Source organism: Cyanistes caeruleus, chromosome 1 (assembly GCF_971803275.1).
Source record: "Cyanistes caeruleus chromosome 1, bCyaCae1.hap1.1, whole genome shotgun sequence".
In the NCBI taxonomy this organism is placed as follows: Eukaryota; Metazoa; Chordata; class Aves; order Passeriformes; family Paridae; genus Cyanistes; species Cyanistes caeruleus.
In genome coordinates this window covers 21,773,784-21,794,755 of record NC_141701.1, presented here as the reverse complement: position 1 = coordinate 21,794,755, position 20,972 = coordinate 21,773,784, and the positions used below count along the sequence as shown (strand labels likewise).

At 38.9% G+C, this 20,972-nt stretch overlaps 2 protein-coding genes across 11 annotated transcripts; one reads left to right on the top strand and one right to left on the bottom strand.

The window, feature by feature from the left end:
- Positions 1-3,742: 3,742 nt before the first annotated feature.
- FBXO43 (F-box protein 43) lies at positions 3,743-14,007 on the bottom strand. 6 transcript variants are annotated; one of them, XM_086892647.1, is made up of 7 exons: positions 13,275-14,005; positions 13,089-13,165; positions 11,029-11,196; positions 6,400-7,925; positions 5,444-5,546; positions 4,456-4,635; positions 3,743-4,364 (listed from the first exon to the last, which is right to left on the bottom strand). In XM_086892647.1, the coding sequence occupies exons 4-7, from the start codon at positions 7,875-7,877 to the stop codon at positions 4,116-4,118; spliced, it is 2,010 nt and encodes a 669-aa protein (XP_086748773.1). In that variant the 5' UTR covers positions 7,878-7,925; positions 11,029-11,196; positions 13,089-13,165; positions 13,275-14,005; the 3' UTR covers positions 3,743-4,115. The 6 variants fall into 6 exon arrangements, with proteins under 6 accessions (XP_086748773.1, XP_086748908.1, XP_023776485.2 ...); XM_086892782.1 differs by having other exon boundaries at positions 13,799-13,888; XM_023920717.2 differs by lacking the exon at positions 11,029-11,196 and having other exon boundaries at positions 13,275-14,007.
- POLR2K (RNA polymerase II, I and III subunit K) lies at positions 13,439-20,622 on the top strand. Of its 5 annotated transcripts, none has more exons than XM_023920716.2 (4): positions 13,683-13,746; positions 19,172-19,235; positions 19,948-20,040; positions 20,466-20,622. In XM_023920716.2, exons 2-4 carry the CDS (start codon positions 19,175-19,177, stop codon positions 20,486-20,488), a joined length of 177 nt encoding a protein of 58 aa, XP_023776484.1. In that variant the 5' UTR covers positions 13,683-13,746; positions 19,172-19,174; the 3' UTR covers positions 20,489-20,622. The 5 variants fall into 5 exon arrangements, with proteins under 5 accessions (XP_086748996.1, XP_023776484.1, XP_023776483.1 ...); XM_023920715.2 differs by lacking the exon at positions 13,683-13,746 and adding an exon at positions 13,800-13,869; XM_086893159.1 differs by lacking the exon at positions 13,683-13,746 and adding an exon at positions 14,202-14,240.
- Positions 20,623-20,972: the final 350 nt, after the last annotated feature.

Genomic DNA, 20,972 nt, shown 5'->3' with positions numbered 1-20,972 from the left:
CAGCTCTGGCTCAAACAATCATGGTCAGAAAACTAAATTCATTCCCTGGGCATTTGTAAGCAATGTCACTCCTCCCACTATAGACCATGTCTGTCTGTCGGGAAAGGAGGATTGCAAAAATAAAATTTTCAGCAGCCCAATACTAACCCAAATATTATCTTGAACATTATTCCCCATGTTCCAGAGGGAAAGACAATTCACTCCTCCCTTTCCAACAATCTGTTTTGAGTTGTAAGAAGAAATCTTGAGCTGGCAAATAATTGTGGGAAGGACATTTTAGAATATTCTTGATCATTATCATTTCTACTCCAGGAGTACTTTTGCATCCTTATTTATGTTAGCACCTGGCCTCAGGTCTCCAAGAATTAATTCATCCCAGTACAAAAAGAAACACGAATCCTTAGATTCCCTGATACTTGCAAGCTCTTTTCTGTTTTAGTTTTGTTGGAAGAGAGGTGGGGTGGGGCATCATTTTGGGGGTTTAGTGGTGGTGTTTCTGTTCTGGGGTGGCCTGCTTGGTTTTGTGTTGGGTGCTTGTCTTTTTATGAAGAACCTAGGTTCTCCTTTGCTATTTCATCAGAGTCCAGACTCATAGTATTGTCATATGTGATAGACACAGTATAGAGAAAAAAACCATACTACCAGGGACTCTACTGCCACTCTCCTACCCCAAATACGTAATTTCTGTCAATAAAGCAATCATATAATGAAAGTGCTTTGATTCCTTTCACCCAAATTATTAGACACTATTAGATAGCTATCATAAACCTTGTATTCTATTAATATGTAGGTAAAGAATAACATATCACTACTTTATTTCTCCCTTGTGTCAAGAAATAAAGCTAATTTTATTTTAAAATACTTTTTTTTTAAAAAAAAAATCATAATGTCATAGAGAATACATTTACCTAGAGATGAGAAGTCTGGCTTCACACTTCTCCCACCTCTGGTATAGCAGTGATGATCACAGAAATTTCACTCAGACTGCAGAGCATGGATTACTTCTGTAATCACCAGATTACATTTGTGACAGACCCAATTGAGCAAGAGATGTGATTCAAGAAGACATTTTGTGAGATGGATTTAGAAGGGAAAAAAACCCCAATAAATTTCTAAATATGTCAAAAGAGAAAAATGTTTAAAATTGTGAAATAGGACTTAAGTAATTTTTTTTCCTTTCAAGCTTCTCCTTGTTGAATGGCTACTGTAGGCAAAGATACCACCTTTAAAAATAAACAATGCCTGTACCAGAACAAATTTACTTTATCCTCTATACTCTTTCAAAAAGCTAACACAACTCTTTAATAAATATTCTCAAATGGAAAAGATACTTAATAACTGATTCTTAAATTGAATCTGAGTTCCTATATGGTTTTGCATTCAAAGGTACCTGTCTCCCTGAAAACTCAGCTTCTGAGCTTGCTAACATAGTTTTCCCGGGACAGTAACTGTAAACATAGATATGTGTACATTCTTTCTGTTACACGTCTTGTGATGGGCATCTCTCATGGCCAGTGCAGTGAGAAAGTGTTATCCTGACCATCCAATCCCTGGCCATGGTCAGAAGCCTATAAATCCTGGGAGGAAAAATAAACTTTCTCTTCTTTTCACCACACCTCGACCTGTGTCCGTGTGATCGATTCATCTTCAGCGGCAACAGGTACCTATTTCAGTAATACTTTCAGAACTATTGAACCCCATGTATTTCTGGATTGTGCTGCAACACTCCACAGCAGAGGACAAGCTAGATACTCTCACTGCCTATCATAACTTTCCCATAAATTTCAATAATTAATTTAAAGCTTTTTTTTTTAATTGAGACATTTTAGAGGTATTGGTATTTAGCAAAGGTAACATGCAGTGATGACAATAGCAGTCTGAAATGTTATGACGTGCAGTACTTACTCTGCATTGTGTTTACTATCATTCCCTATTTTATTTGGTAATTCAACAGCAAGAAACAAAACTAATCCAAATTTTTATAAAGATAAATGACATATATTCAGATTCTTGTGTAATATAACTTCTCATCTAGAAAGCCATTCATTTTAACCTTTAACAGAAAGTATTAAGCATTTCTAAAAAAGTATAGTTACTTATTGTATACCAAAGGAATAAAGAACAAATCCAATGGTTCTTTGAAACTAATTAACTTTTAAGTAGACCTTGAACACCTAAAGCTCAAAACAATTAGAGAAATACAAATATTAAACAAATCAAGTAACTTAACCATTGTCCTGCTTGCAGTCTCCTCCTCTGTAATGAATGCCATTTTTCCTAAACCAAGCCTATATGCACATACATCTATATTCCCTGCCTTGCCCCCAAATTCTTTGCCTCAGTTGTTCCCTTAGAATAGACTGAGCAGTCTTCAAGTTGCTACCAGTCTAACCCAAGAACAAGGCAAAGACTCAGCAAACACATAAGAGTATGGAATCAAAGTACTGGGACTTCTATTCATGCAATAAACATGATCTTCTGGCAGATATCTTGGGTTGATTTCTTCTTTAATGTTAATGTTTCGATAATAGTTAATGCTAAAATTTCCACACCATTTTATTAACCACGTTGTCTCTCCTCCTTCCAAAATGATATGTGAAACTACTATGCAAAAAAATCAAGAATGGTAAAAGTGCTAACCAAATTACAGATCACAATAGAGATGAGAAATGAGAAGTGATGCTTCTAGAACACCCTGAAGTGAATTATCCTGGTCCATTTGGCTTAAACATCCACAGATAGTATAAAAAGAAATAAAGAAAGAAGAATAAGAAAAAAATCTTAGAGATTATTTGCAATTTTTAGACACTAAAATAAAGGGATGTGTGAATAAATATTAAAAGGGGTGAAGCTTATGGTTTACTTGAAAGCTCTTATTTTGGTTTGTTTTTTTTTTTAAATCAGACTTTTTAAAATAGCACACTGGTAAGACTTACCTACAAATAAACACAGTAAAATAACATCATCAAAAATATAATACAAAAGACAACATCAGAGGGAGAGTCTAGAATAAACACTCGCTGACAAGTGTTCTGCAAGATGCTTGTGACAAATGAACTCTTTGACAGGACAAGTAGGACAACGTAGAAGTCAATTGATGCTATACCTTGATAGAAATACTACATCCATTTCTGTCACCTGCATTTCAAGCTGTTCTTAATTGCTAGGATACAAACCAAAACCACACCAAAATTGTTTGAGGTCCAAGAGATAGATTGAATTAGTTTTCTGGAAGGGATTAGCATATTTCATTCAAGAGCAAAATATATTAATTAACTTTATTAAATCTAGAGACAGAGTGATTTCTGGATATAGATAATCCTTTAGCTCAAGTAGGAGTGTGAAGGTGACCTGGTATCTGGGAGCTGAAGTCAAGTCAGATTCAGCATAAAGGTAAGATCACAACAGGAAAGATGATGCCACAGCATTTTTAGATACATGATTATATATGGTATCACCTGAAGTTTTCTGAACAAAACTTTGTAAAACTCAGTACAACAGAATATCCACACAGCATCAGTTTAGTTTATAAATTACTATTCTATTGGCTTCTATTACAGAGGCTAAGAGAACAATAAATTAATTATTCCAATAAAAAATTAAGACAGGTAATATATTGGTTTTAACATATCACCATTCATATTAAAAATAGTATTTTTTGCAAATGTACATAGTGCCCCACTTTGAGACATTTTTAAAACAGTTACAGTAATTTAAAATAAATAAATATGATTTCAAAGACTTTTTTAGAAATAATTTTCTTTAATTTGTCTTTAAGACAAGAATAACATTTTTAAACTTTTATAAGATACTGTAAGCTAAATATTGAAGACTACATTTAAGACACTTTATTTAAAATCAAGATGTTAGTAAGTTCCTACCTACTACACAACAGGTAAAACAAGACAAAATATTTTTTAATGTTCATTTTTTAAAAAACATAAATATACTATGTTAATTAAGCTATATACATGAGAGATTATCTTGGTAAGTCAGCAGGAACAAATGGGATGATACTTTCAAAATGCATACCTTCAGGAAGAACAGGAACAAGATTAGGAATTTAGGGGAAGGGGAAAAGGAATTAAATCTAAGGAGTTGCATGCCTTACAAATTCAGAGTCTTTTTAAATTTCTTTTGCTTTGGGCACTTCCTGGTGGAGCGTCTTTTTTATTCTTCCGTTTTGCAGATAAACTATTACATTCTTTTGACCCATGGAATGCATGCAGACATAAAATACAGAACTCAAATGCACATGCTTCTCTGCTACATAGTCCTCGTTTCTTTACCAACTGATATTTAGCAGGATATTGACACCTTGGACAGGGTTTTAGCGCTTCATCAGTGAACAAAGTTTTAGCAACCTGTAGCAAGAAATGAGAAGAAAGACCCATTTAGTCTTGTAAAGAAAAAAGGTTATAAAAACTGAAAATTAAGCATTTCTTAGATACCTACTTTCATGTATTCTTCCTGCCTACTAGCTGAGTGGGGAACAGAACTGCATCTCCTAGGTGTAAGTTCAGTGTGTGGTGGCTGCAAAATAGGAGTTCTGGCTTGAGCTTGAACAGGCCTTAGAGCAGATCTATTGAGAATATTAAGTCTTGTAGCAGCATCTTCAGCCTTCAGTAAGTATTCCTGTTAGTTTATAATTATTAAAAAAAAAAAAAAAAAAAAAGGAGAAAATGAGGGTTTTATTTAATTTGGGATTTGCAGCTGAATTTTACTCATTTGGGTTTTTTCTCTCTGCAACAACACATAAGAAAATAAAATTATAGCAAGTATTTACCATTAAATGTTTACATTTAGCAAGGGATTAAGAGAGACATCATCAAAAATCAAGTCCCATGAGCAGGGTAAAAAGTCAACTGTCTTTTAGCGCACTCTACTGGTGCTCACGTTTGTGAATTAGGCCATCTCAATTGCAAGTGTGCATATATCATGTGGAAGATCTGAAAAACACACTGCTGTTAATATGCTTACTTCTCTGGATGCCCCTTTAAAAACCTTCTACATATCCTTCTGATGTTCACAAATACACCATGACACAAGCAGTACTGAAAATAATCAGGAAGTAATATAGAGCGGGTCCTACAGCACTGCAAATTACAGTGAAATGAACAGTGAGGAACAGCATGGCGCAATGATATGAGCAGAGTTTAAAATCTAAAGCTAGAATTAGTCAAGGAAGAGATACTACAAGACTCTCAAGAAAGGGCAGGAGGGGTAAATAAGAGTCTTACATGGTTGAAAGACAAGTACTTAAACTTCAGACAAGTGAAAAGCTGTAAGAGCCATTACATTCTCCTGTTAGAATCCATCACCTACTCATTTTGGAGCTGTCTCTGTCAGTTACCATTCTGTAGCTTTACAAGATGGTTCCTCTTTCCTTCTATCTTCTTTCACACTTGAAGAAAAAAAAAATCACCTTTGAGAACTATCTTACCCGAGCTGCTTCTTTCAGCTGTTTTGTGTACAACTTTCTCCTCTTATCTGCACTTCTGTCTTGTACAATGATTTCTTGCCAGCTTTTGCTTACTTTCCAAATACTAGAAAAAATAAAAAATTTATCCACTTTCAATTTTTTTCAAGTAGTGTAGAAGTCATGATAACAAGACTACCTGATAAAGATTTTTACATGGCTTCATATGCTCTTGGTCATTTTACAGACTTCTGCTATAGATTAGTTCATTATTTTGTTATGAAACACAGATCTCCCTACCTTACATATCACTGTATAACAGAAGAGTCTAGAGAACAACAGCAACATAAATAGCACAGCATATATTTGACTTAAAAATTAAATTAATTTTTTCTACCATATAAGCCACTCACTAAGATTGTTTCTAGTCCAATTTGTGTTAAGAGTACTGAAAACATCTGTGCCCTTATACTTGCATCTATTTGCCCATTCCTGTTGCTAACAACAAAGAAATCAGAGCATTATGTGAAATGTAATAGTTCCTATTGATTAGAAATTAATCTAGATTACTCATGAATCAAAATTCTTTGAGCATCTTTGTGGTTAGAAATAACTGAAGAAATAAAATACACAAGAAAAGTTATAGAAAATGTATTTTGAGTCCTATGCACTACTGGGAACTTGTAACAAGAATAAAATACTTTCTAGGCTTAAAGGATTTCATTCATATCTTTTAAAATTTACAAGTATTGTGATTTAGTTTTGAATTTACTGATTTTCCATGTTCGTTTAGCTTTTTAATGCCCCTATTTATTATTAGGTCTACACAGAAAGACCTACTTAATGGTGAGAAAACTTTTAATTTTTTTCAGGAATGGACAAGTTTTATCGACAACAGCCAGTATTCCAGAAGTTATTCTAATTCATTTGCAGAAGCACATCTTTTTCCCGTTTTTAGTGTGTGAAACAATAGTACTTACCTGCATAGATTTTCCACTGTCAAAGCATCTAAAACTATAGCAAGAACATGTTTTAAATTTCTATCTTTTAATTCTGTTAAAATATCTAATTTTTCAAGGCCCATTTTCTTGCCAATAAGTCCAGGAAGAACATGATCTAATGCAAATATTTCTGTTCCATCAACATGCTCTGAGATTTGCTTTTGGTGTGATCTTTGTCTTTGCAAGCAAATTTCATGAACTATTTTCAGAGCTGGAGTTCTTGAGAGATCTCCATGACCTACAACCAGGTCTCCACTAGGCTGTTCTTTTAGAACTAACTCATGATCTTCACTGACAAAGTTTCTTTCTTTTGTTAATATATGCATTGAAGTAGGACTGCCATGATTATCTTCTGTCTCTGACTGGGAGCCTAGTTCCCGAAGAGTAGATAACCTTCTGACTCGCTCAAGTTTTCTTGTCTTTCTTCTACTGTCTAAAGTTTTGGAATCTTCTTTGTGCTTTTGGAAGAGCTCTTGGAAAGATCCCTCATGATCAGACAACGAGTCTCCTGATTTGTCCAAAGGAAGTGAATTATATCCACTATCTTCAGGTGTTGAAAGATCAGGGTCATTTGCTACCTTAACAGGGGAAGAGTTGATATCACGTAGTCCAAAGTTTGAGTTCTCTACAGGACTGGTGATAGAAGTCAGGAATTTACCCTCACTGGCCTCAGGTAACACATTGTAAGTAGGAGTCCTAAGCACCCCATCTCTAACACTCATAAGAACATTTTCATTAAATTCATTAGTGTTACTAGCAGTGACATCCTTCCACTGAATTGGAGATAAACTTTCTGATTCTAACAATAAGGGGTCCTTACACTGGGACTCCTCTAGTGTAGAAGTCCTTTGTTGTGAAAAGGAAAGCCTCCGTTTCGGAGAGTCAGGGTTAGAGTCCTCAGCTTCTGAAGTGCTAGTTGTCAGAGGTTTGTAACCTTTATCTTTTGGAGAATCTGCAACAGTTTGTGAAAGCTTTTCTTCAGAGCTCAAAACACAAGAGAATATTTTTTTCCTGATGCCTCCCGAAGAACTAGGTTGTCTTTCACAGCATCCTACAGTTGTGCCAGCTTCAACAGTCTTGGGTAAAAGCAGCCTCCTACGGAGTGAGGAGCCTTTTCTACTCGATTTAGGAGTTTCAAAAAAATCCACACTTCTATCTGCTTCTCTTTCTTCTGATAAGGAGATAGAATTCAACTCTTTTTCAATAGATGGTGACCTGGGAAAGAAGGTGCTTGGATGCATGTGCTCAGAATGCTCCTGTAGCAAGGATACACTTGTTAAACTCGGTACTTCTTCAAGTTCTGCATCGGGATCTTTTACTGACTCGTTGCACCTGCTGTCCAGAAATGCTGGAATGTAACACGTATCTCTAAAATTTGAGTATTTAAAGTTGCTCCTGGGAGATGTTAATCTATTTCTTTTAAGAATATTGAATCTCACTGGATGACTGTCTGACATCTTCTGCTTGACACTTCAACTTTGAAAATGAAAATACCAATGTTGTTTCTGAAAAAAACAAAAACGGTCACCAAAACCCCTCAGATTAGACAGAAAGCCTTGTGTAAATCTGTCAAGATCATCAATCAGTCATAACAAAATTGTCATTTGTCTCAATAGAAACAGTGCTTATACACAAACACAAAAGTAGATAGTTAGAATGAATGATTAAAAATGTATATTATGCTGTGAGGCAAATCAAACATATATCCAAGTTAGCTAATTGACCTGGGAGTCCTCATCTGTGGAAATGCACTTCAAATAAGCAACACAGAATTAGAGGCTCAGTGGTGCTGAGACTGGCAACAAAACTCCCCAACATTCCAGTAGAGCCAAGATTTTCATTAGCACTGTTACTGGTTCATCCAGCAGCTAACAGCTCAGTACTCAAAAATGAGCAGAAGCTTTGGTAATAGGCAAATCTAGATAAAAGGCATTTTCTCCTTGAGTAAAATAAGAAGATTCATCGTGAAGTTACAAGTCTACAAGTCTCCCTATTATTTAGATCACTAGAGTCCCCAGAGGGAATGAATTTGACCTATAGTCACAAAGTGAAAAGTGCTTTATCTGCCTTAATATTTAAATGTTATTTTGTAAAGAAGCTCTCTATTTTTGGTCATCTCTAAGGGTAAACAGTGTTCCGAAGGCTTACATTTTCAGGAAAATGACTGACTATACACACACCAAGTACACAGAATTTAAGAGCTACTGTAGATTTTCCTAGAAAGGTTAGAAGAGGCTGATGCACACAAATAGAAGATGTGGAAACAGGCTTACTTTTGCCACTCATACACTGCACAGTTTCTCTACCCTAACCATAGTGGCATTAGGTCACTGCTTTCTACATGCAATAACAGTACAAAAGATGTTATGGCTAATGCTGTGAGAGGGCTGTTCTCACAGACACCCAACAGCTCACACCAGCACAGCAAGGCTCAAGAGTTTGAATCTGCGCCTTATACTGTGGTATGTTGCTGGCTTCCAGAGCTGATATTCTGCAACATAAAGCCTAGAATTAGCAACTGAACTTTCAAAACTGAAGTAGGAATATTTAAAGGTGGCTTCAGCACCAACTACTAAGCTATTGCTAATATCTCAACTGTCCTGTCTTAGTCTAGCCCTAAGCTACCAAACTCAAGCAATGGGAACACAAACTGACAGAGAGGTGAGGCAGAACTACTCTTTGATAATCTCGGGTCATTAATTAGCATTTTTTTACCTATATGGAAGGCACTTTTTAAGATGATTGAAATATTTTAAAAAATTCTTTGTTTTATTTTCTTCTGTAAGAAGGCAGCAACAAGAGAAGCTCAAAAGGAAAAGGATGTTAAACAGCAGACTGACACCTCAGCATAAAGGCACACAATCTTGCTAATATCAGCATGAAATCAAACAGATTTAAACAAAATCCACGTACATAACCGAGAAAAACTCTCCCATCAAAGACAGGTATGTGAAAATAATTCCAAGACAACAGCAAACTGAAGTCTGGCATGCTTCTTTCCCTTCTTCATTTACCTCTACAAGTACCTTACTTTCCTGTCTGTTTTCTGCCTCTGCTTTCACCTTGTTCCCTGTTTTACACAATGAAAGCACACATAGGAAACACAAGGGCATAGCTTTAAGCTAGTGTTTAATGAATAAGATTACTTCTTTGCTACTGCAGTTCCAAGTCCAAATAGCATTTAATGTTTCATCTGCATCACTTCTCCATGTTTTAGTAGACCTGAAAGTGCTGATATCCCCAATAGTGGATCGTGGGCCCACTATAGTTCAACTTATTCATCAGTGACTTGTATGAAGGGCCAGATGCCTCTTCAGCAAGTTCATTGGTGGCACAAGGCTGGGAAGAGCAGCCGATACCCCAGAGGGCTGTGCAGCCCTTCAGAAGGACCTGGGCAGGCTGGAGAGATGGACAGAGAAAAACCCATATGAAACTCAAAGGCAAATGCAGCTCCCATACCTGGTGAGGAACACCAGGAACCTGTCCAGGATTGGGGCTGATCTGCTAGGAAGCAGTTATGTGGAGAAGGTCCTGGTAGACAACAAAATGTCCATGAGCCAGCAGTGTGCCCAAGAAAGCCAAGGGTACCCTGTGGTGCATTAAGAAAAGCCTTGTCAGCTGATCCTGAGCAGAGGTGATCCTGACCCTCTGCTCAGCCCTGTTGAGGCCTCACCTGAAGTACTGTGTCCAGTTCAGAGCTTTCCAGTTCAAGAAGGACAAAGAAATACTGGAGAGAGTCCAGTAGAACTGTGGAGATGATTAGGGGATTGGAACACCCCAGTTATGAGGAAAGGCTGAGGAAGCTGGGCCTGTGTAGCCTGGAGAAGAGACCTTATCAATGTCTATCAGTATCTGGAGGGAGGGTATCAAAAAGGATGCAGCCAGGTTCTTCCGTGATTCCACATGGTAGCACAAGAGGTAATGGGCATTAACTAGCGCATAGAAAGTTCCACCTGAACATGAGAAAAAGTTCTTTACTGTGAGGATGACATAACACTGGAAGAGGCTGCCCAAAGAGCTCATGGGGTCTCCTTCTCTGGAGATATTCAAAAGCCATTTGGACACAATCCTGAGCAATGTTCTTTGAAGGCCCTACTCAAGCAGGAAAGTTGGACTAGATGATGTCCAGTTGTCTCTTCCAGTCTTACACGTTCTGTGATTCCATGGTTTTAGGCAATAGGCTGAAAAGGCTTTGTCATGAACCAAAAAATGGTTTCTTTCCTATACTTTTGAAGGTATGAAATCTCTGTGAAGCACACTGCTACACTTCAGTCAAGTATTCATGCTATAAGCGAAGGATCACATGAGCATAGCTCTTCTTTTTGTAAGAAGACAAAGACCTATAAGAAATCTGGTCATAACAAGGGGGTCATTATCTTCACCAGTCCACAGGAAGAACAGAGGCATCATTTTTATGCTGAATTTTGGAAAACTGCAGTTAGCTAGCAAATGTTGCCAATAGATATTATTTCCAAAAATGTTGATAGACAGATTTACACTGAATTATAGAGACAGCTGTTTAAAATCTCAGTATCACCAAAAAAACCCTCAAACAAATGAAAAAACACCCCAAAACCCAAAAACAACCAATCACATACCCACAATTACCTTTAAAAATATTAGTATTTCCCTTAAATACAGTCCAATTAACCACACATTTAACAAAATCCCAAAGGCTTCCAGGCTTAGAAAATTAATTTTCAGGCACATGCCGAAGAAACAACAGAAGGAAAACCTCATGCTTGCAGTTTCATTCCCAGGCATTCTATGGGACAACTGAGAATAGAAAAAAATTAAAATATTACAGTATAAAAGAAGTTAAGAAAATTTGTGTTTCAAGTGACATAAAAATCACGCCAAAACAAGATTTTGCAGCTGTAAGGGAGGTCAGAATAGCAGAGTTAAAGAAATGTTGGTAGCTCTAGTAGAAGCTGAATATAATACTGTACAGAGGCCAGCATCCGGCAGGGGGAGATTGTGAGCTCACTGCATTGATTAGGAGGTTAGAAAATACCGCAGGATACTATAAATAAAATTGCCAATTGACACTGAATGAATAATGGTCGTCCATTAAGCTTCATTTCACCTCTTTTCTATACTTCATTCTATACCTTTCCATTCATTCATACATTTTTACACTTATTTTTACTTTACCCCCTACCCCACAATTTTGAGATCCCACATGGATTATTGCCTTCAGCCCTGAGGCCTCCAAAATAAGGGCACGGACATGTTGGACCTAGTCCAGAAGAGGAACATGAAAATAATCAGAGGGTGGAGCACCCCTGCTTTGAACACAGTCTGAGACAGTGGGGGTTGCTCAGCCTGGAGAAGAAAAGCCTTCAGGGAAAAATAATTGTAGCCTTTCAGTACCAAATGGGTACTGAAGAAAACCAGAGAGGGACTTTCAAAAAGCACATCTGGTGATAAAACAAGGCAGTAAGGACTTTAAACTGAAAGAAGGAAAGTTAGGTTAGAAATTAGGAAGAAATTTTTCACTATGGGGGCAAAAAGACACTGGAACAGGTTGCCCAGGGAAGTCAGGGAAGCTCCATCACTAACTGTTCAAGGTCACGTTGGATGTGGCTCAGACAACCTGATCTACTATAAGGTGTCCCTGCCCATGGAAGGGGCTCAGAACTAGATGATCTGAAACATCCCTGACAACCCAAACCATTCTATGATTTACAGAAAACCCCAGTATACACCTCAAACTAGTATATAATTTTTTTTTTCCAAAATGTATTACTTTTACAAATTAAGCTTTAATTCAACACAAGGTCTCATTTTAAAAATACAGAAGGAAAAGCCTTTCAGAGGTGCTGAACATTTCTCATAATAGAACAAGATTCTATTCATAAGAGATGCCTAACAAGGCCTCTTATAACAACTACTTCTTATAAGCAGTTCTTTTTTATCATGAGAATTCCCTCTACTAAATTTGAGCCATAACACCACACCTTTTTCATTTGGGGATCTTAAACTAGTTCTTGAAAATTCTCTTAACCTTGTCTTAGATGTCATCAAACAGATGTGCAGGGAAGAAAAGTCTGGTCACACCACTAATCTGTTTCAGAGAAAGTAGCAAAATCCCTATCTACTAAGAATAGATTTATGTGCTCTGTGCATTTCTCATATTTATTATTAATTTTGTGCTTCTCAAATCAATTTACAAATCAACTGCAAACTTTCTGGGAGTTTACTGAATAAAATAACTCATATTCAGAGACCCAAACTAAATTTAGGACAGGATTCAGACTTAGACAAGGAATCATTTCTAGCAAGTTTAGTCTTACCAAGCACCCTAAAGAGGCAAGAATGTTGGTTACTAGAAGGCAATGTAAATGGTGCCTCCATCTTAGACATAAAGTCTAGGATGGAGTCACACCTGCTCCTAATAATTTATATTCCTCAGTAATAAATACAGAACATCTATGCATTAAACAAGATATTTTCTGCCTTTTTTAAAATCACTGTTCACCACTGCTAACAAAGCAGATAAAGACAAAGTCTTGGTGATACAGAAGTATTTTCTCTGTTATTTAAACAGATATTGTTTCTGTAGTAAAAGAGACTGCTCTTTGACCCCAAAGTCATTGATGCCTTCAAAGGTAATAATACTGAGGACGACATAGACAAGTCCTATCTGCATGATGTGGGCCACTTACCCTAATTTGTGAAGCAAATCAAGACCTTCCAATGCAAAGACGCTGTATTCAAAGTATTGCTTACCCCTAGTGGAAACCTGAAGTGAGAAAGGATGTGGAGAGAAGAAAGGTGCAAGAGAAACATTACCCAGCTGAGAGAGTTTTCAGTTCACGTATATATATGTGTTATCAGCAACGCCTAATTACCCAGCGATGGTGATAATTGAGATGTAGCTGAGGACCAGCACCCAAGCGTCTCTCAGTCACCTGGGATGCCGGACACGAGCAAAGCAACCGCTTCGCCCTCTCCTCTGGCAAATCAGTAGGCACAGGAGCAGAGCCTGGAGGCCGCCCTACCACCGGTGCAGCTGATGGGGCGGCGGGGCACCCCTAGCAGGGCTGGAGGCGAGGAGCAGGAGCGAAGGCGGGCTGGAGGAACTTCAGCAGCTCCCGCCGCCCGGGCCGAGCCCGTTGCCCTTGGCGAGGAGCCGCTTGGCCTCTCCCACCCACACCGGCCCCTCGCGTGCGGCCGCCGCCGCTTTCCCTCGCTCGGGTTTGAACTACCCGCCCTCACCAACCGCTGCCTCCCCGCCCCCTCCGCGCTCAGCTCCGGCCGGGAGCCTGAGGAGACCGGGAGTGCCCAGCCCGCTCCCCGGGGACGTGAGGGAACACCGGCGAGGTTTGCCCCGCTCCTCACGCTTTATACTTCAGCCCCGCGGCCCCCGCCGCACCCAGTGCCCTGTTAAAGCTCCACTGAGTCGTTTCTGCCCCTGCCCTGCTTCTCCTGAGGCGCCCAGCGAGGGTGAGGTTTTCCCGCCTCTGCCAGAGCCCGCTCCGCTCCCTACGGCGGAGGGGAATGGGGGGCGGAGGCGCAGGGGCGCCGGCGCTGAGGGGTGCCTGAGGGGTGCCTGGGCATTCACAGTTAATAGTCCTTATCTGCAACACAGCCTTTAAGCTTTGGTTATAAGGGTGTTAGTTAATTTGAGTTAATTAGCACCTTTTTCCCCTTTCGCCTAGGACTAAAACAGTCACAGAGCGTTTGTCAAGTATATTGCCTTCAAAGCAGTCGGGTGGCGGATCCCCGACTCCAGCATCGCGCAGGTTGTCCTCGAGTCTCCCCAGGCACTTTTTTGCCCAGAGAATCCAAGAAGGACCATTCTCCCCGGCTACAGTGTACAGCACATTTTTTTCACATCTTGTCCTGTCGTGAATGGCCTAAGGGCTGTTCTGTTTAATTTGTTAAAACGCTTGTAGTTATTCAGAGCCTGGCGCCTGGGTCTAATAAGAACCTTTTGCTTTTGGTTTAATAAGCAAACTCCCGGCTTAAGTAACGTAACCCCTATTCGTGGGGTTTGGCAACTTCTCAGCGTTCCCCTTTGGCAGCCAGCGGAAACGGAGATTTTTAGGGAAAGAATATCGGTTTACTTGACTACAAGGTAACAGTTATGGCTAAAAAGGGAAAAGCTCTTGAAGTACCTTCCTCTTCCTTTTTAAAAAGAGAAAACATTAGAAACTTATTTTTAAGGTAATAGAACTTTTCTGAAAGTGCTTTCTGTAGTCTGTTCCGCAGGAAAACAGAAACCGTGTTTTTCGCAGGAGCTGAATAAAATTGTTTTTCTAATATTTGCATTTATTTATAAAATACCTTCTCAGTAAAATTGGAAGCTTACTAGTGAGACATAGCAACCGCAAGTTCTGTCTCCGTCACTCAAACCTGGATGGATGCGGTCTGGATCAAAAATATCCAAGAAATTTAAGAAATCGTAATTGCGACATTTTATCCAATACACCGAAGTATCATACTAGAAAGTGGTTTTTAACAAAAAAAGTTCACCACCCAAAAATCCACCCCAACGAAAATCAAGCAAGCAAACAAAATATCAAACCAAAACAAAAAACTCCAACCAAAACCTGAGAACGCTGCTTCTAACAAGTGAAGGGAGGTAAGACATTCTGCAACACTCGCACTGGGTTACGGCTGCATTTCCTTCCGCTGTCAAAAGTACCTGTACCCCTGTGCCTTCCCCATACCGACGCACAAGCCTTTCCTCCCATTTGCCTACCAGTTCCCCAAGAACTGTTTCGATTTACGGGACAGTGGGAGTCTCCCACACTCTCTGCTCCTCTAAATTCAAAGGAGCATCTTGAGGGCTAGAATTTACCTGCACATGGGAGTGGGACTTAGCAAAGTGCTTCTCTCGTAGGGGTGGATTTTATCGGAAACGGGTGAAGTAACCGAAGCTTTAAGATCTGGTAAAGCATCCCATTTTTCCAAGGGAATGTTTAAGGGATGCCAATAATCAAATAATTACATTATTCCTTTATTAATAATGGAGACATTATTTTCACAGGACTAACTGAATTTTTCATGGAGATATTTTTAGTAAGTCATTTTAAATTTGTCGGTTTGACAAACACGTTTTTAAATACTAATGAGCCTAGAGAAATAATACAAGGGGGGGCGTGTGTGTGTGTGTGTATGTGTGTTTATTTGCTTTTTTAAAAGTCGGTAATTTCTTACCATGCGTTTACCAAGAAAGATAGTGCACAGGCTTTCTCGTCTATTTCAACCTCTCGGTACCCACCCATACCGCAGCTCCGTAGCGGAGGAAAGGATGCAAGTAGTAACCTATAACAATACCTCTGCTTTTTACAAACAATTTTTCTTGTCCGTGGTTTATTCTGGCACTCCCTAAGTTATGTTTAGCTTTTCTTCTTACAGAGCAGTGTGAAGAAGCAAGTCTAAAGTCGTTACTGTGATTTCATTACGTTTAATTTAAACACAAAATTAGGAAAACGAAAACTATTATTACCCGAGATCATTTTATGTAAGTTACAAGTCATATATGAAGGTGATTTGCTGGTCAATGGATTACAACTGATTAAACCTAATCCGTATTAATTTGGATGCTTAGGAAACAATTTTTATTCAGTATTCAGGCACAGAAGGAGACCTTTCCTTAAACTAGGGAACCTTTGAATGATCTAGTAATATAAATTGGCATATTCACAAAACATAGTATTCGTTAAACATTGGGGAGGAGGAGGGGAGAAATAAAGCAAAGATACCTAGTTCTACAAACTCTCAGTCTAAGGTTCAAAATTCCTACCGCCAGCAAGGTGGAGCCAATGACAAAGGGCAACCGGTGTCGTTTCAAATCTTGCCTGCACTATTTTAGTTCAGTACATCGGGAAGCGCCGACATATGAACTTCTTTTATAATGGAACCATACACTTAAAATGTGCGAAATGTGTGTTTGTAGTATGTAAGTTTAGCTTCATGTGGGTACATATGATACCGACCACGGCATCAAAATATCCAGATGCCGGATTTATCCACGAATTATAGTAAAATGCTTCTGAAAACAAAGAGGACCTTGAGGTAAAACACCTCGGTGGTTTAAAACTCCGCAGCTGTATGACCAGACCTGACGCGGGGCATTCTCTATCCCGAGTTTGTTGAGTACAGCTAAATAAAAGAATGAAAACACCGGGTGCTTGGGGGCTTTTACCCAGCCATGCAGCTGCCTACTTTCTTCATTGACAGCTGGCACTGCTATTCCTATGGAAGCTCGCGTCTTAAAACAATCTATGTGGGTTTTTTTTTTTTTTTTGGTTTTTTTTTTGTTTTTTTTCCCTCCAGGTGGTTTACACGCATACCTGAATATTTATTACTTTCTCAGCCTCATTACTATTGATGGCGCGGAGGCCGGAGCGGGCGGCGGGGGGAAGCAGGGCCCGCCCGCCGGCGCCGGCAGTTCGTCATCAGCGTGCGCCGGGGAGGCGGCGAGGCCGGCGGAGCTGCGGGAACCGGCGAGAGGCGCGGGGCTGCTCCGGGCCTTTGGGTGTTCCCTTCCCTGCTGAGCGGTGGTGGTGTGGCCGTGGTGGGCAGGGGAAGGCCGGGACCAGCCTCGTGGGCTTCGCTTCTGCGTGCCAGACCCGCGGGACGGTGGGAGAGGTCGGAACTGGGGCCGGGTGGGCAGCCTGGGGCCCGTGGGCTGTGAGAAGGGCTGTCTGCCCTTCTTCGTGAGCTCTGCGGGACGTGAAGGAGCGGGTTGGCCTCTCTTACGAGTGCATGAGAGATTCTCGGAGACGGGGCTTCATTAATATGTAAAAATCTGAAGCAGGGGGTGCCAAGGAGATGAAGCCAGGCTCCTCTTGGTGGTGCCAAGCACTAGGACAATAGGGAGCAGGCAGAAACTGAGGTACAGGAAATTCCACCTGAATAGGAGGAACTTCTTTCCAGTTACTGCGCACTGGAACATTGTTAAAAGAGTCTCCCTCACTGGAGATATTCAAGAGCCATCTGGGTGCACCCCTGTGCCGTGTGCTCTGGAGTGATCCACCTTAAGCAGGGAGGTTGGATGAGATGACCCGCTGTGGTTCCTTCCAGCCTTTCCCATTCTGTGATTCAGTGAGGTGCTCTTGGCACACAGTACCCTCACATCTCTGCAATGGAGTCTGGCTGCACCCCAGCACATATCGATCACTGGGCCCTTGATCACTGTTGGCTCTCTCAGCTTGGTGGCACTTAGGGCTGCAGGGTGTGGGAAGGCCCGCTAAACCGTGGCACCTCCCTGCAAAACACCCTTACTGCCCTTAGCAGCAGTATAATTTTGCTGCAGAAGCAGCACTAATCCAAGTTATTTAGCTACAACTGTGATCCTACTTAGTTCAGCTCTGTGTTTTAGAAGAGTCTGCTGTTTTCCAGTGCTAATAGGTGACTGCTCACATCTTACTGCAATGTGCTGACACAAAAAACCTGTAGCACATGTGAGTTAAGATGCCACTATGATTATGTTGTAGCATACATGTAAGCTGTAGAGTTTAATGGATTATTTCCAGTTCTCTTAAATGGGGTGACATAGTGAGAGTTTTAACAAGATGGTTTGCCAAGCGTTCATCAGACTCTTAAAGTATGAAATGTCCCTGTCTTGTTTTCAGTATCATAGTTTTCCCAGCTGAATTTATGCTGAAACAAACTCTGAAGATGAGGGAAATAATCTATGCTGTAATATTAAACAAAAGCATCTGAGAGTCATTCTCATAAGGAAACATCAACAAGGCTTTTTACTGGCATAAGGATTAGGAGATTCTTGTCTTCTGTGTCAGAACAGCAATACAGAAAACAGCAGCCTCAAAAAACCTAATAGGAAATATTCATGTTCTTGTCTAGACTTGCATTGAGTGGAAAAAACAGTGTTTATCTGTGTTCAGTAACTATCCTAAAACTCATGGCTGCAAGTACATTTACATGTTAGGATAGGATTGCTTAAAGCTTGGTAGGGTGTTTGTGGATTATATGTAACTATTTAGTCTCATGTCATGAAGAAATACTTGTCTTCAAATAAGTGAACAGTCAAAAAACCATTATAGGGCATTAAGAGGTGTTTGAAGAATAGCATTGAGTTATCACTCTTGGTTTGGTAGGATTTGAAGAGTCAGATTTCATCTCTATGGCTCCATTTGTTTTTATTGTTTGGGGTCTTTTTTTGCTTTTTAATTCCTGCTACTCTTGTAGCCACAATCTGTTCCCAGTATTTCTAATACCTTAGAACAACAAAAAATGTATTAGGTTAGGTAGTGTGTCAGAGGGGAAGGAAAGATGACAAGGCTTACCATCTTCGTTATCACCATTGTTACATGAGTGATATATAAGAAATTATTGAATTTTGTATTTCCAGCAAGGATATTCTTAACATTGGCAGGAAGGAGGAGAGAAAATATTACTCATTGGTCTTTAATGTTTAAAATACTGTTTAATAGAAAATGTACGCTGTCCTTGTCATTGGAGGATTTCTCTACCAGAATGGTAAAGCTCTGTGAAACCTGATATTACTTTGCTTTTAAGAAGTTGAACTAAATGACTTTCTGAAATCTCTTTCAACCTGAATTAACCCATGTCCTGTGTATCAAATATGAATGGGATTTGTTTGAATTTACTTTTAAGGAAGTGATTTCCTCTTCTGTTACCCTTAGCTTGAGATATTAAAATGATTGTGTATACCTTTAAAAAAAAACCAAACAAAACCCCCCCCAAAAAAAACCCAGAAAAACCCCACTAAACCCAAGCTAATGTGAATGTTGTGTATTTTTTGTTTTAGAACATGGATACACAAAAGGATGTTCAGCCTCCAAAGCAGCAGCCAATGATTTACATTTGTGGAGGTAAAGAAAACTGTAAAAAAAAAGTTGTATTACTTATTACTGGAGATTCCGTGTTTTAATAATGAATAGTGTTTAGTCATTATAGTGAAGGGTACATAGATACAAATAGTTGCAGTGTATATGCTGATGATGTTTAAAGCTTTATGCATATGATGGTAGCACATATATGGGGTACATATGCAGTGTTGTGGAGGTAATTCCCTAGAGCTTGTGTGCTGTGTGGAGCTCCTCAGTCTTTATGTGTTTTATAGAGAGTGCTGCAAGGGCATTCAGCTTTCGCTGAAGTACACGAATCAAATTCTCTCTCACTTATAGATAAATCAACAACTTAAAAATTTGTGATTTTCAAGAATCACTGTAATATTTTGTCCTTTAAGAAAACAGACTCTGGGTTTTCTAGGGATGAACTGAAATTTTCATTAGTTTACACTTGTTTAGTATCAAGTGTGGAATGTGCTCTGTGCAGTAATATTTGGGTGATTTTTAGCAAGATTCTCTTTTATCTTAAAGTAAGTGAAACGTGCTTTTTATTTTCTCTTTTTCTTTTTTTCACAGTATCTTGTTGTCATTGCTCTTGATACAGATTCATTACACTTGCTATGTTTATTTGCCACAAATAGGAATTTGACTATTACAACTTCTCAAAGTTATCTGTGCATTAACAATGCTGTTTTTCTTTTCCCACTTCCTTTTTCTTCCTCCTTAACATCAGAATGTCATACAGAAAATGAAATAAAGGCAAGAGATCCTATCAGGTGCAGAGAATGTGGCTACAGAATAATGTACAAGAAAAGGACAAAAAGATGTATCCTTTTACACGTGCACTTGAATGCATTTGGGAAGCTGTGGGTAGAGACAAGGGGAAACCGAATAGAAGACTCAAATAATTACATAACAATTCTTCAAGATCAAAAATCAGAACAGTAGAGCAAACTTGTATAGCACAATCTGTAGTGTGATTTGGCACCTTGATTTCTTTTCTGGCACTTTCTCTTTTTCTTTTTTTCATATTCTATGCACTATGCATATTCTATATGCAGTATGATACATTATATTATGATAGACTGCTGGGTAATGTACTGTGAATTGTTGATATTATTTAACAGCTTATTAAAGATGTCTTTTTAAATACTTAATGTAAATAGTTGTGACTAGATTTACACAGTCTCTTTTCCTCTGCCCATCTTTTTTCCAACCACAACATATTTTTTTCTTTAACTATTATTCCAGTGGTGGTTTTTGATGCTCGATGATGTCTGCTGACATCATGTGACTTAATGATGTAATCTTTCTGATAACTTTGTTCTGTAAAACTGTTTGTGTGTTAATGTACACTCTTATTTGTGTTTTAAGAGTTCGAAATATTAAAGTTTACTGTAATACTAAATTTTGTCTATATTGTCTTATAGCAGTATATTTCTAAAGCTGTTTAAATTGCAGTCAAAGTACTCAGTAGTTTTTAAATTCAGTGATAATTGTATTCTTTTTGAGTTATCTTTGTTTTCATTACTGTTATCTAAACTTTATTTGCATTTTAACTTTGCTAAATGTTTTTTGGACTCCTGTGAACTGCATAAAATAACTGTGGTTTGAATAAATTCCACTGAAAAAAAATAGAAGGTATCGCACTATATTAGGAATGGCGAAAGTACGACACAGACTCTCTAGCCTTGGTTGCAAAAGAGGGCAAGTTTTATTCTTCCAGATCTTCTTTTATAGGCAGTTCAAAGAAGGTCC